This window comes from Aristolochia californica, unplaced genomic scaffold, assembly GCF_029961685.1.
Source record: "Aristolochia californica isolate CCGP_79_NKW_82.1479 unplaced genomic scaffold, dmAriCali1.0.hap1 SCAF_4, whole genome shotgun sequence".
Lineage (NCBI taxonomy): Eukaryota > Viridiplantae > Streptophyta > Magnoliopsida > Piperales > Aristolochiaceae > Aristolochia > Aristolochia californica.
The window spans coordinates 43,140,812-43,155,578 of record NW_027182103.1 but is presented as its reverse complement, the minus strand read 5'-3'; the positions used below and the strand labels follow the sequence as shown (position 1 = coordinate 43,155,578).

Here is a 14,767-nt window from a genome sequence, read left to right as displayed (position 1 = left end):
TTCTTTCCCGAGCTGCTTGAGCAGAGAGGAAGAGAAAGCGAGGGAAAATCATGGGTAAAGGAGGAGATATGGGATCGGCGAAGCGAGGAGCGAGCCAAGTGGAGAGTTGCGGTTGCGGTCAGCAGCAGCAAGTAAAAGAGAGATGCTCTTATTTCCGGATGCCTTTGCACTACCCGCGCTACACCAAATCTGATTACGAGACGATGCCCGAGTGGAAGCTCGACTGCCTCCTGAGAGAATACGGCCTGCCCCTAATTGGAGATGTCAACGACAAGAGGAAGTTCGCCATGGGTGCTTTTCTGTGGTCGTCTTGTTAAACTTTCTCTGGAGAAGAGATGTAGTAGCACTAGCCTACTTTGATTTCTGATCAATTAGTAATCGTACAGTCTTTGTAATAAAATATTATAAATCTTGTATAATAATCCTCTCTATATGGTATAGTTAATATAAAGCTTTATGACATGAATACTCCTTCGTGTAAAAGAGTGGCTTTTAACTCTTATTTGATTCAGAGTTTCTCTTCCTCACAGCTTCTGCCACACTAATAATATCTAGTAACTGTAAACAATATTTATTGGTCATGTAAACGGACTTGTACAAATGATGTCACGATTCAGGTCCCAGAGTTTGATAGGTTGATTCATAAATGTAGAGATATCAATCGGAACTCGGCAAATGCACGCTCTCCAACCGATTTCATTAGTGATTTCCATGGCCGTGAGCGTAAAGAAGTCACAATTGTAGAGTCTGAGTCATGACTCTACAGTCTTGTGGCATATACGGTTAGATTATATGGGAGTGCGTAGGATGATGAAGTTTCATAAGAAAAATCTATTGAAAGGTGTCAAAACATGCAAACTTGATTTTTACAAGTTTTGTGTTCTTGAAAAACAGAACAAGGTGCAGTTCAAGACAGCCCACAAACAAGATAGAGAGGGGATTCTTGACTATGTTTATTCGGATGTTTAAGGACTAGTAAGAGTAATATCTCGAGGAGGACATATGTATTTTGTGACCTTTATTGATGACTACTCACGAAAGGTTTGGTTGTACTTCATGCAACACAAATCATAATCGTTTGCATAAGTTCAAGTTGTGGAAAACTGAAGTAGAAAACCAGACAGAGAGTAAGATTAAATGCCTCAGGTCAAACAATGGTATTTCTGGTATTTCCTACTCTTCTCTTTTTCTTTCTTTCTGTTTTTCCTTTAAATATTTCTGTAGGAATACATCTTGCGTTGTGCAGAACTGATTCCTATTCCTGGTGTCGTCAGGTTTGAGCCATGATTCCATTCTCAATAGTTTCTAGAGACCCACAAATGGATTCTTACTGTCTGGCTTTTTTCTGTGTGGAGAGCAACAATTTTGCTTAGTGGCTAACCGTTGCAATTTTACCTCAGGAGAGCAATTATTAGATACCTTTCGTATCATATATAGTTTTCTAGCGTCTGGAATCCCAACCCAGAAGAAGACATGGCTGAACAGTACAACGCAGTACAGTGCGGAACAGAAGTTTCTGAATGTAAATCGTATTTATCGTCCTTGTTAATGAGTACTTGGTGTTTCTGGTATTCTTTGTATATTGAAGCTTCTGTTGGCAGCGGTTATGTAAGAGATTTTTAACGTAAGAGACAGCAACTCAGTTTCAAACTTTTAAGTTGCTTCGAGAGTACGAAATACGATTGTCTCAGAAGAGCAAAGCAGTTAGGTGTGGCTTCTCCCTTTTGATTTTCTTTCGTTTTTCCAAACCATATTATCGCAAGTCGCAAGGATCTGGTTCCGTTTTACATGAGTTTAAGGGTAAGTGCTGCGTCCAGATTTCCAATCCTGATCTGTTCTCTTCTGAGTGAGATGATGAGGTTGAAAAAACGGTAGGTGTGATCATTTACTGCCCTTGCTCTCTTTGTGCAGGCCAATCGCCGATGAGTTTATTGGCGGCTAAGTGTTCTGTAGCTTTCAACTCACAAGCAAGATAATAAATTGCCGTAAGCTGGGAAAAGACATTTCTTGAAGACGCGGAGTAGCAATGGAGACATGAATCTACTGATTTTTGGAGTATTTTCCTATCCTTTCACGTTTCTCCTCCTCTTATTCAATTTCTTAGGTTCTCCCACTGACATGATCTTATATGAAAGGGCGCTGTCCATAAGTTAATGCCACTTAATGCTTCTAATTCTTAAGACCAGAGCGTCCCTCTCGAAGCGGTTGGAATGGTCACCAACGCCAGCGGCCAATTCAAGGGAAGTCACACACATTTAAAGAAGTCAATAATGGTATGTGTGTAGATATGGCTAAGGCTAATCGTCACAGGGAATATCTTTCCTGTGTTTTTTTGTAGGAGGGAGCCGTGACACAAGTTTATGTGAATGAATCAGGATTTCGACGAGAATCCACTTTATTCATAGGCGAGTTTAAGTGGATGAACGAACGGGCCCCCAATGTACACACTTACGCATATGGTCAAGTGATAGTGTAATCAAATTCACTTTCACTTGACCCGTGCGTGCACTAACCTGTAGTGGTACTAAAACCTTAGTTAGTACGTGTATAGGTAAAGTGAAAGTGAATTTATTCCGATAAGCCTTTTGTAGGAGGGAGCTGTGACACAAGTTCAAGTGAATGAATCAGGATTTTGATGAGAATCCTGATTCACCTACTTTATTCATAGGCGAGTTTAAGTGGATGAACAAACGGGCCCCAATGTATGCACTAACGCATCTGGGTCAAGTGATAATGTAATCAAATTCACTTTTCACTTTTCACTTGACCCGTGCTCGCACTAATCCGTAGTTGTACTAAAACCTTAGTTAGTACGCACATGGGTAAAGTGAAAGTGAATTTATTCCAATAAGCCTTTTGTAGGAGGGAGCCATGACATAAGTTCAAGTGAATGAATCAAAATTTCGATGAGAATCCACTTTATTCATAAGGCGAGTTTAAGTGGATGAATGAACGGGCCCCAATGTACACACTAACGCATTCGGGTCCAATGATAGTGTAATTAAATTCACTTTCACTTGACCCGTGCGCGCACTAACCTGTAGTGGTACTAAAACCTTGGTTAGTACACGTATGGGTAAAGTGAAAGTGAATTTATTCCAATAAGCCTTTTGTAGGAGGGAGCCGTGACACAAGTTCAAGTGAATGAATTAGGATTTTGATGAGAATCTTGATTCACCCACTTTATTCATAGGCGAGTTTAAGTGAATAAACGAACATGCTCCAATGTATGCACTAATGTATCGGGTCAAGTGATAATATAATCAAATTCACTTTCACTTGACCCGTGCGCACACTAACTGTAGTGGTACTAAAACCTTAGTTAGTACGTGCATGGGTAAAGTGAAAGTGAATTTATTTCAATAAACCTTTTGTAGGAAGGAGCTATGACACAAGTTCAAGTGAATGAATCAGGATTTTAATAAGAATCCTGATTTACCCACTTTATTCATAAGTGAGTTTAAGTGGATGAACGAACGGGCCCCAATGTACACACTAACACATCCAGGTCAAGTGATAGTGTAATTAAATTCACTTTCACTTGATCCCTGCGTGCACTAACCAGTAGTGGTACTAAAACCTTAGTTAGTACGCGTATGAGTAAAGTGAAAGTAAATTTATTCCAATAAGCAAGCCTATTAGTGCATATCCCAAAACCCTAAACCCTAAAGGTATTGGTACTAAAACCTCAGTTCCAATTTAATTTGGATTATTGGGATAATAAATTTTATTTAATCACATATTTATTTAGTATTTGATATATTTATTTTTATATAAATGAGTGTATTTGTGGCACGCTTAACTCGGATCAATAAATTAGATATATAATTAGAAGAAAGGGTTGTCAAGACTAGCTAACGATGGATCTTTTGTTTCGGATCCAATTGGATGACCTCAGAAGAGCCCACCCTAACTTGGGCCTCTGATCTCCAATTGCCACAGTGGGAGCTTAACGGGAGCCAGACTGCTAAGTTCCAGTCACCTGTGTCGCCGTTTCTGTCTAACGAGGCCCGGGCTAGGGCAAAAACCCGTTCTTGAAGACAAGGTATCGTGGGGGTGTATAAGAAATGATTCCTCTACAGTTACCGTCGGATTGTATAAATACTGCATTCCCTCGTCTTTTCAAAAATCCCACGCACCGACCAAACCGCAGAGACAACCCCTCCTCTCTTCACTCTCACTCTCACTCTCACTCTCTCACACTCTCACACTCTCCGCGCGCGGAAACCCTCACACCCCTCCAAAATGCCTCGAGAGATCATCACTCTTCAGGTGGGACAATGCGGGAATCAGATCGGAATGGAATTCTGGAAGCAGCTCTGCCTCGAACATGGTATCAGTAAAGAAGGCATTCTCGAGGATTTTGCCACTCAGGTCCACAACTCTCTCTCAGATTTTCACTAGAGCCGCTGTAGGTCTTCCTTTCTTTCTTGATTTTGTTGCATCCGTTTATTTGTGTGTTATCCTGTATTACACGCTCCGACTTTAATCCGGACAAGAAGTGCAGGAGTTAAGGCCGATCTGGTATTCTGAGATTGTTGACATCAATTTCTCGTTGTATCGGAATAGATTAATTCAATCGCTTTGTGACTCTGATTGAACTCTCGTGCGTTATATCCGTACTGGTTACGGTAGTTTCACGTTTTTTGTTGGGACAGGTACTTTGCTGCTAGTGGCTAATGATTCTTACTAATATAGGTTGTAAAAGTGTTCAAACTGAAGAAATTTATTGATAGTGTTTCTAAAGTTTTTGTTGCCCGGAGATATTACAATTCGGGGTGATCTAATAATGTCATACGACAGGGTGGTGATCGGAAGGACGTTTTTTTCTACCAAGCTGATGATCAGCACTATATTCCCCGCTCTCTGCTTATCGATTTAGAGCCCAGGGTTATTAATGGTATTCAGAATAGTGAATATCGGAATCTGTATAATCATGAGAACATATTTGTCTCTGATCATGGAGGTGGAGCCGGAAATAACTGGGCCAGTGGGTATCACCAGGTTTGCTGCTCTTTCTTTCATTGATTACATCTCAGAAACTTACCAAGCCAGTCTGTTTAATTGCCATATCTTGGATTAATCCCTTGTGTATGTTTCTTTTAATACTGCAACTCAACAGAATTGGTTTCAGTTGTTTTAAAAAGATAATGTTCATCTATGTAATCAAATGTACAACTGCTTCATTGTTTAACAGTGTTTTATTGCTTTTTTTTATCTTCACAACAGAAATGAGGAAGGCAAAAAAAAAAAAAAAAACTGGTTTGTCCTTTTCATTTACCATTTCGATTCTTGTCTAAATTTGTTTATCAGCACCCTGCTTGTATGAAAATTTTCAAGTCATTGATGCACTTCATTTTCCATTAGGACATGTCTCTAGTCTTACCAATTTTGCTTCTTTTAGACAAGATACTCTTCTGTCATGACAAATATAGCTAATTGAAGACTTCTTTTCCAATAAATGTTTACCCCTCTTATCATTCACGATAGCATGCAATGAGGGAATATACTCAGTGCAGAGCATCATTATTCATTCAGCTAACCCAATCTTTTTTTGTGAAATTTGAATTGCCTAAATGTTTTTGATGGCCTCTTTAGCTCCCCAAGTTTGTGCACACTGTTTTCAGCTACTATTCAACAAAAAAACATGATTGTCCTTTTTTCACTGCAGTCATTCAGGTTGTTAGTGAGTGAGAAAATAACTGACACTTCTTGACTGATGAGGCAACAGAGATATGTGGGTTGCTTTCTAATAGTGGCACTAAACATGCATACAACTGTTCTTTCCTCTACTTTTTAACCTGGCTATTCTCCCTCACTGAGAAGCTGTCACTTCAAATGAGTTCTGCATAATTGGCCATATTTTACTAATATACAAAGCTCTATTTTGTGTTAGACCTATAGAGGACAGTTAAATTTGAGAGAGGTAGAAATTTTAAACTACAATTGATTTATCAACCCATGAACATTACTCTTGATACACATAAAGGATCCTTGACACTTTTCTTGATCATCATATTTTCTTGTCTAGATCGGATAACTGTCCTAAACTAAATTTTCTTTGTCAGGGACAAAAAGTTGAAGAGGATATTATGGACATGGTTGATAGAGAAGCAGATGGTAGTGATAGTCTTGAAGGCTTTGTTCTATGTCATTCAATAGCTGGAGGGACAGGCTCAGGTTTTTACTTAGGATTATTACTGTTTTTTTACTTACCTTTACCCTTTTCATAAATATACACCATAATTGTTTTTGTTTGGATAGACATTTTTCCACTAAATTAAAGCTGTAACACATTTTTCAGTCATTGTGAAGACTAATGATTTTTCTTTCATCATTTGGGAAATAGAACTTTTATCAATGTCATTTTTGGTATCTGACACAATCTGACACAATAAGTATGGTTTTATGTAAAGAGTCTACTTAGGGTTCTTGATGCTGAACTTAGAGTATGCATGCTTCTCCTGGGTTATGGAGAAACCTTCCTGTATAAGCAAATTTTCTATTTAGAACATATTGATTCTAGACTTTTGACAAAGAAATCTAATTTTTCTTTTCTTCATTGTTAAAAAGGAAGAATATCCTATTCATTAATATGTTACATTTTGTTGTCTTTGTCAGAGGGAGAAAACCCTCTCTATTCCATTCATAAGGTTAAGAGTAACTCAGTTTCAATGATATTTTCACTGTAGTAATTTTATGTGTTTCAACTAACGTGGAAAAACAAATATATTTGTGGATAGTGAAGAAAGGGATAATGAATTTTCTTGAATTCCCTTTTTCTCATTATTTTGTTCTCTTTTTTTCCACTCACTTTATTCTTGATGTGTTAAACTTTTCCTTGATTTCATGTAGGAATGGGTTCCTATTTGTTGGAGACCCTGAATGATCGTTACAGCAAAAAGCTTGTTCAGACATATAGTGTCTTCCCCAATCAGATGGAGACAAGTGATGTTGTGGTCCAGCCATATAATTCTCTCTTGACTCTTAAGCGACTTACACTAAATGCAGATTGTGTTGTTGTTCTTGACAATACTGCACTAAATAGAATTGCAGTGGAACGTCTACATCTATCTAATCCCACCTTTGCACAAACAAATTCATTGGTGTCTACTGTGATGTCTGCAAGCACAACTACTCTCCGATATCCTGGGTACATGAACAATGATTTGGTGGGTCTTCTTGCTTCCCTAATTCCAACCCCAAGGTGCCATTTCCTCATGACAGGGTATACACCGCTCACCGTAGAACGTCAGGTAAGATGTCACAGATCTTGTTATACAGCTTGTCATCCTCATCATCATCCTTATCATCATCCTTATCATCATCGTCCAAGATTGTCTCGACTATGGTTGGCTCTGTTGCATGATTCTTTTTTCTCTATTCTAATCCATCATTTGTCAAGACTTGTCATATGTGTTGTGACAAAGATTTTTTGCCCGTCTGTCAATCTTCCTGATACCACGCTCTTTTGCGTGGGCTTGAAACCTATAGTTAATATTATTCTGGAATTATTTTGCCTAGCTTGTGCACACACACACATCAAAAAAAAAAAAAAAAAAATAATAAAAAGGTTAGAAAATTTTGGGTCAATATTGATGAGTTGGAACTGACAAAGCATCAGGCAAGGAGTAGATGCTGTTTTGGAGACAGCTGACATATTCAACTTGTTCTCTTAATGAATTGCTTTCTGCAGATTGGTGCTAACATTGAGATACTAATTGATATGAGGTGCCAAAACAGATTTGTAAGAAGGAAATTATGCAGTGGAGATGACTTGTTTCTCGTTATGTGTTATAAGTACTTTCTGATATAGTGATGAGTTATGTAAATAAACATGGAGATCAAAAGCTTTTCAATACTAAAATGTTATCAACAGCAACAGGAAACGAAGAAAAGTTAGTCTTGGCTGGAAGAATAAGTCTAAGGAGAGACATATCGAGAATACATTCCAATAGGGAAGCCAACTTTCTCTGAGGTCTTGCAATTGACAAAATTAGCTAGTCAATAACTATTGTTTGTGAGGGGATTCAAAAACATATATTGCGTCTATGGCAGGTCTTTGGTTTCTATCATGCGGGTTTCTTTATTGTTTTACTACAATTTGCTCCTAGGTGTAGGAATATATGCATACATTCAATATTTTGCAGTTTTAGAAACTTTTTTACTAGTTTTGAATGTCAGATTCGTAAAAGATATAAGTCATATAGATGTCAAATTTGGGTTTTGGACATGTCCGTCTTCATCAACATTATCAAACCATTCTGAACTATGTCAGAACGGAAACTTTAACCATTGATGATATTTAAATCTTTGGTGTAAATGGAAAGAGGATCATCATTCTGTTCTCAGCATGTCAAGCGGAAACAGGGTCTTTGTCATTTTCTTAGTTTTCTTAACTATTAGTTGTGGCTACTAGTACACCGAATCATGATCTTATAAGTTGATCACTCGATTTCCGAACTTGATAGCATTTGACCACTGTGGAGCATGCAGAGGCTGGTCATTCCTTGCTTTGAGCTGCTGGATTATTTTTTCATTTTCTCCTTATTGATCTGTTACTTGTTGAGGCTTCCTTTGGGGACTTTTACAGGTTATTATTAACTCCTGCTCAGTAGTTGATGGTGTGTGATATTTCCCATTATTGTTCTTCTTGAGAACCTCTAGTTAATTTGTCTGGTAGATTATTTTCCATTATTTAAGAAAAACTTTTTTTCTCATGCAGGCTAATGTGATCCGTAAAACAACTGTCCTGGATGTTATGAGAAGACTTCTGCAGGCAAGATTATAAAATTTGATAGCATTTGTGTGTTTACACTGCATGACTTATATAAAAATAGTTCTGATGTTTATTTTTTTGCAGACAAAGAACATCATGGTTTCTTCCTATGCTCGAACAAAAGAAGCAAGTCAAGGGAAATACATATCAATATTAAATATCATTCAGGGAGAAGTAGATCCTACTCAGGTAAGTTGGAAGTAGCTCTCTCTGATTGTTTTGCGTATACTGTCATCTTATGGGATCCCATGATTTGAAGAACCTATTTTTACAAATTGTCAGTGAGATCATTTTGCTCCATTTATTTTAGTGAGACATTTAATGGTAGCTCTTTTTTTTCCATGGCAACAAATGCAAATAAAAAGTCTGAACAGGCATGAGTTTAGTGCCTACAGTAGAAGCACCCCAGAAAATAAAAAAATGTATCCCAAATCTTATTTATTCCATCTCAATGACTTTTCTATCCTGGTATATCTGCCGGTAGGAGCAGTTTTTCTAGCACAGTCCAAAAGGAAATATCTAAAATACTTACATTCTTGGATTTGTATGTAGTCATCATTGGTTTCTATTTAGTTCTTTACTGCTAGCAATTGCTAGCAGAAAATGGCCATGACCAACGATTTCCAACTGTTAGTTTGTAGCAGTGTTTTATATCTTTTTCTTTTCTCACTCATATTTTATTTTTTATTTATTAAGATTGAGCCTAATTCCTCCCGAAAATAACTAACCACATGGAAGGTCTATCATTCAACCTTATAAACCAGAATTTTTTCTTAACTTTTATCAACTATTCACACCAACACTCTCCCTCACGTCCTACATATATGGATAGCAGGTATGAGATGTGGACAACACAGACCGGGTACAAATTAGGCCCAAGTCCAAGCAGACGTCCCATTCTAATACCACATTAAGATTGAGCCTGTTTCTAACCTAAAAATGACTAGCTACTTTAGATGTCTGTTGCTTAACCTTATGAACCAACGATTTTCTGAATATTTATCTCTGTGGGATTTTTCCCACTAACATAATTAATTACTTATTTGGTCCAATTCTAGCTTCGGACAAAGATGAGAGGTCAAAGTGCAACAGATTATTTCCGAATGTGGTTTATTGTTATGAGGCATATTTGTGTATTTCCAGTGTGCCTTTAATCTCTTTGTCTCTCTCTCTTGTTAGCAGTGGCTTTAGTGGCCTAATGATGACCTTTAACCCAATTTTATTAATCACTTAAGTGACAAAATACTGGAGGACAGAAATGCCCCTCTTCCCCATAAACATAAGAAAATATAAAACAGCCACTGTTTAGGCTTATAAAAAGGTAGAAATTTTTTATCCTATTTATTCCTACTAGGAAGAGAGTCCACCACCAAGCTTAAAATGAAATTACAATTTTACTCTTGCTCTTTCTAACAAGTGACATCTGTGATCCTCTTCAAATTAATTGGCAGCACACTCTTAGAGCTGCAAATAGTATTTCTGATTTGTTAGCTGAGGGGGCTTCTTGTCCCTCACTTCTTGTGAGGGACTTCTTTCCTATGGCACTAATCAATAAAAGCCAAAAAAATTTCCCCCAAAAAATCATAACTCTCTATTGTACGTACCTCTTTGTGACTGCAGAAAGAATTTAATTATTCAATACCACATTTTAAATGGATGCATATGCACATATTTTGTTTTCTGGTTAGTACCATTGGCAGCACATAACAGACGGAAACTTTAGGTGTGTATGATGATGTGTTAGATACTTCCTCTGGATGTGGCTAACTGCTTGGGCTTTATTCTTTCAAGAAATGTCAGCATGCTGACATGTGCTCTCTGAATAATTTTCAAATAGAAGTATCTTGGAATGGCTAGCCAGAAGATGCTTTATACCTATCTAACACGTTACGTGTTTCTCTTCCAGGTACATGAAAGTTTGCAGAGAATACGTGAAAGAAAGCTTGTTAATTTCATTGAGTGGGGTCCAGCAAGCATACAGGTTTAGTTCTGGAATTATAACAGAAGATATTGCATGGATTGATCAATTTCCTTCTGCTGTTGATTCTCTTTTTCTCTGAGAGTAACAGTGTCATTTTCTGGCAGGTTGCGTTGTCTAGAAAATCTCCTTACATTCAAACTGCTCACAGGGTAAGAGTTTATCATATTTGCCCATACAAATGGCATTTGATACATTTTACTTGGTATTCAATTGTGGATCTCGTACATTTATTAGACTTTAAACATCTGCCTGCATTGTTTAATAGGTTAGTGGCCTGATGCTTGCAAGCCACACTAGCATACGGCACCTATTCAGCAAGTGCTTGAGCCAGTATGAGAAACTCAGAAAGAAGCAAGCATTTTTGGACAATTACCGGAAATTTCCAATGTTTGAAGTATGTTACCTCCTCTCCAATTCGATTTTGCATTTGTATTGCTTGTTTGGCAAGGTGTTTGTTGTTCTTTCAAATTAAACCCATCAGTATGCGTATCTTTGGATGGTTATCTTGCCAGGATAACGATCTTTCTGAGTTTGATGAGTCTAGAGAGATTATAGAGAGTTTGGTTGATGAGTACAAGGCTTGTGAGTCACCTGATTACATTAAATGGGGAATGGAGGTATGTATGTTTCTATCGCTGCTCAACTTTCACATTTGAGCTGCATTTTTGTGTTGCAAGTTGACTGTTGTTGCATTCAATGCAGGATCCAGATGGAGCTATGTCTGCTGAAGGCAATGCAACTGGAACTTTGGACCCTAAACTTGCATTATAAAAACCAACCGCATTTTTATATTGATTAAATTATGTAAAGTGATTTTTTACTGTTTAAAAATAGCTGAAAATGTCTACGAGATCGCATTTGCATGTCTTTATTTTGTTCTTATTATATCGCCAAATATCAGCAGCATTTGTTGAAAGTAATTCTAGGTCATGAAATATTTGGAGTCTACGCTTTTGCCTGCTGCATTTCCGTACCTTGTTATCTTTGTGTCACTCATCTGAGACCATGTGGAGGCTACTGATGTGCTGCATTCCTCCGGGTCCCTTTTGACGCCTATCAGTTAAATAAATCGGAACCCCACAGTTGAGTGGCTAAAATTAATTGGTTATGCTTGAGATTTTCCTATACAGTCGGGTAGTAATCATTTTGATTGGACAATCTTCTACATCAGATGTTAGCATTTCAAAGTCATCAGGCAAATGTGAAATTTCTGTGATCAGTTTTCAAGAGGAAATAACATTACATACTAAATGGAACTTAGGAATGATGTCACTTCGAGTAGGATTTATAGCGTCACAAAATCCTATCTGATCAAGGTAGTGAAAAGCTTTGCAGAGTAAATGGTGCTTGAATTGTTGTTTCTGTTGATGATGGGCATTTTTTGTTATATAGATTAATACGTTTTTTCTTCTTCCATAGAACTCATTATTTGTTGGTTCGTTACGGAAGTTGTTTCATTAACTCTGGACGTCATTAAATCTCATTGTCGAAGTGATGAGGAGCCATTAAACTAAAATTTATGATTTGATGGTGACAATTGAAATCCGCAAACATAGAGAGAGATCCTCTTCTAAACAATGTTCGGATATAAAAAGAAAGAAACATTCAAATTCACAAACTGCCTGCTTTTGCAGTGCTGCGTCAGACTTGGGAGTCCTAATAAAGCTGGGGCAGGCTGTAAATAGAAAAAAAAATTAGGCCACGGTTCGTGGTCGATGCTGGATCATCTTGGACGCTGAACTTGCAAAAGAAAAAAGAAAAGGCAAACGTGAAAGCCACTTGTTAGCTTCCGTCGGTAAGCGAAACCCGAAATGTCGAGAGTGGCTGCCCATCCAGTAAATTTGATCTAAAACGTCCAAGCCTCTTATTTTAATTTGTTTTGGATACTGAAGAGATGATTGTTAACCCTTAATTTGAGCAACTTAAAATTAGAAAATAAGATGAAAGCCTTTATCCATTAGGGGCCAAGACTCCTCAACGGCAAACAAAGAGAGGAGAAAAGCCATCTGTAAGAATCCGAATCCGGTAGCACGAGCTGGCGACAACTGACCGGCCAGTCTGGCCGAAGCACATGCGACGTGGGTCCCGCTCCCCCTTTCTCGTTCCTACGGTTACAGCCCCTGGCGCGTGTATATTAAGGCGCGTCCCCTTGCCGGGTAGGGCACCCTCTCTGGCTGGTTCAAGTAATCGTTGCGCGTGTTCTCGGGCTTACCCTGTACTCCCTCCGCGGCTCTCCGGAGCCTCCTCGTCGTATATTCTCTCCTTTTTTCTCTTTCTCTGCCGCGGAGACAGGAGGGAAGCCGAGAGAGAGAGAGAGAGAGGTGAAGGGGATCGTCTTACGGGAAAAATCACTATCTGGAATGGCGATTTCTAGGGTTTCTTTTGGAGCCATGCTGGTCGTTGCACTCGTCTTCAGTATCTTTTTGCCTGCGGCTCAGGCGCAGAACCTGGCTCCGGCTCCTGCTCCGGCGAGTGACGGTCTGTGTGCTTTACTTGTTCTTGTTTTTATTTCCTTTTCCTCTAGATCCACGCTTTGGCATTGCCATTTTCTGCTATGCATTAACTTTTTCTCGTTGTTGATAGAAAGTTATGCTCTTCGAGTTTTACCTTCAAATTTCTGCGCCTTATTTAGTTTTCATTCGATTTGCGTTCTTTATGTGATATTTGTTAGTGTCGCCTTGCCGTGGTTATGCCTTTCTTATTCTACTGTTGATAGGGGATATTTGTTTTTTCCGCTTTCTTGTCTCCGTTTATTTGTAGATTCATACATTGTTCTCGTTGTTTATGTTTGGTTTTTGGCATTCACTTCCTTGATGTGTCATGGTTTCGTTTACTCTATTTTCATTCGTCTGTTACGTGCTTAAAGCGATTCTCTCATAGTATCGTTTACAGATTTATTGTCTGTTTGATGTCTATTCCTTGATGGTACCGACAGTTTGCTTGGCCTTCCAACTTTTTTTCTTCTCCGCATTCTTGATGCCTAATTTGTATTAGAACATTTCCGTTTTATCTTGGAGCCGTTTTCATGTCTTCAAATTTACGTTTTGTTGTGATGTCCTGTTATGCATATCGAAGGAATTTTTATAATTAATGGGCGTTTGCTATTATGTCTTTCGGATCTTTTCAACCGTTCCCCCTTTTCTTTCGGACTTCTTTGGTGTTTCTGCTGTGTTCTTCCTATATTATATATTGGCCATAGACTGCAGGCTACGATTGGTACCTTCGCTGCTTAAACGGCCTTTTAACCGAACTTTTGTCAATGTTTGCTTATCCCCCCATTAAGATTTTGCAGTGGACATATTTCTTCCATTGTTATGACAAGTTATTGATTCGAATCAATACTCCTGATAACATTTCTGGTGTCAATCTGTTCTTTATGCAATGATTTGCTATTATTAATTAATATGTTCGGGTGGTTTCCTCTATCGCAGGGACATCAATTGATCAAGGGATTGCATATGTGCTGATGTTGGTGGCCTTGGTTCTCACATACCTTATCCACCCTATGGACGCTACCTCCTCCTACAGACTTTTTTAATTTGATGGGAATAATGCGGGGAAGAGAAGAGAGAGATGAAGAAGAGGGGTGGGATGGGGGGAGCTGTAACATAATTCTGTGGCTAGGTTAATTCAGTTCTGTGCAATGTCTGGTCTTCTTCAGGTCTCTGTGTTAGTTGGAGTTCCTACTCTGTTCTTGCAAGTTTTCGTGGCTGATGTTTGATGACAGATTTTTTTTTTTTTTTTTTTTTTTTTATTTGAGTTCAACGATCTGTTCAGAACCAGTCTATTTATTACTTCCGTTGAAATCTGCCAGTTTCTTGGCAAAGTTCGTAGTGTAAAAATCTCTTGTAAATCGCAAATAACAAGAGTGTGATTGAATGGTGCCATTTATTCTGTGAAACTTTAGCCTCCCTCTGCTAAATATACAGCAGTGGTGCAGCCGTGGAGTTGTATGCGTCCCCTGTACAAAGAAATTTCACTTACTGCCAGTCATGACATGTGACATG

General features: G+C 38.3%; 2 protein-coding genes across 2 annotated transcripts; both read left to right on the top strand.

The window, feature by feature from the left end:
* The first annotated feature begins 4,127 nt into the window (after positions 1 to 4,127).
* Positions 4,128 to 11,645, top strand: LOC137962293 (tubulin gamma-1 chain). Its single transcript, XM_068809075.1, has 11 exons — positions 4,128 to 4,374; positions 4,804 to 5,004; positions 6,069 to 6,180; positions 6,856 to 7,256; positions 8,726 to 8,779; positions 8,864 to 8,968; positions 10,686 to 10,760; positions 10,865 to 10,909; positions 11,026 to 11,154; positions 11,273 to 11,377; positions 11,463 to 11,645. Exons 1-11 carry the CDS (start codon positions 4,246 to 4,248, stop codon positions 11,529 to 11,531), a joined length of 1,425 nt encoding a protein of 474 aa, XP_068665176.1. The 5' UTR covers positions 4,128 to 4,245; the 3' UTR covers positions 11,532 to 11,645.
* A 1,285-nt stretch (positions 11,646 to 12,930) lies between these two features.
* LOC137962363 (arabinogalactan protein 41-like) lies at positions 12,931 to 14,647 on the top strand. Its single transcript, XM_068809186.1, has 2 exons — positions 12,931 to 13,238; positions 14,192 to 14,647. The coding sequence occupies exons 1-2, from the start codon at positions 13,121 to 13,123 to the stop codon at positions 14,296 to 14,298; spliced, it is 225 nt and encodes a 74-aa protein (XP_068665287.1). The 5' UTR covers positions 12,931 to 13,120; the 3' UTR covers positions 14,299 to 14,647.
* Positions 14,648 to 14,767: the final 120 nt, after the last annotated feature.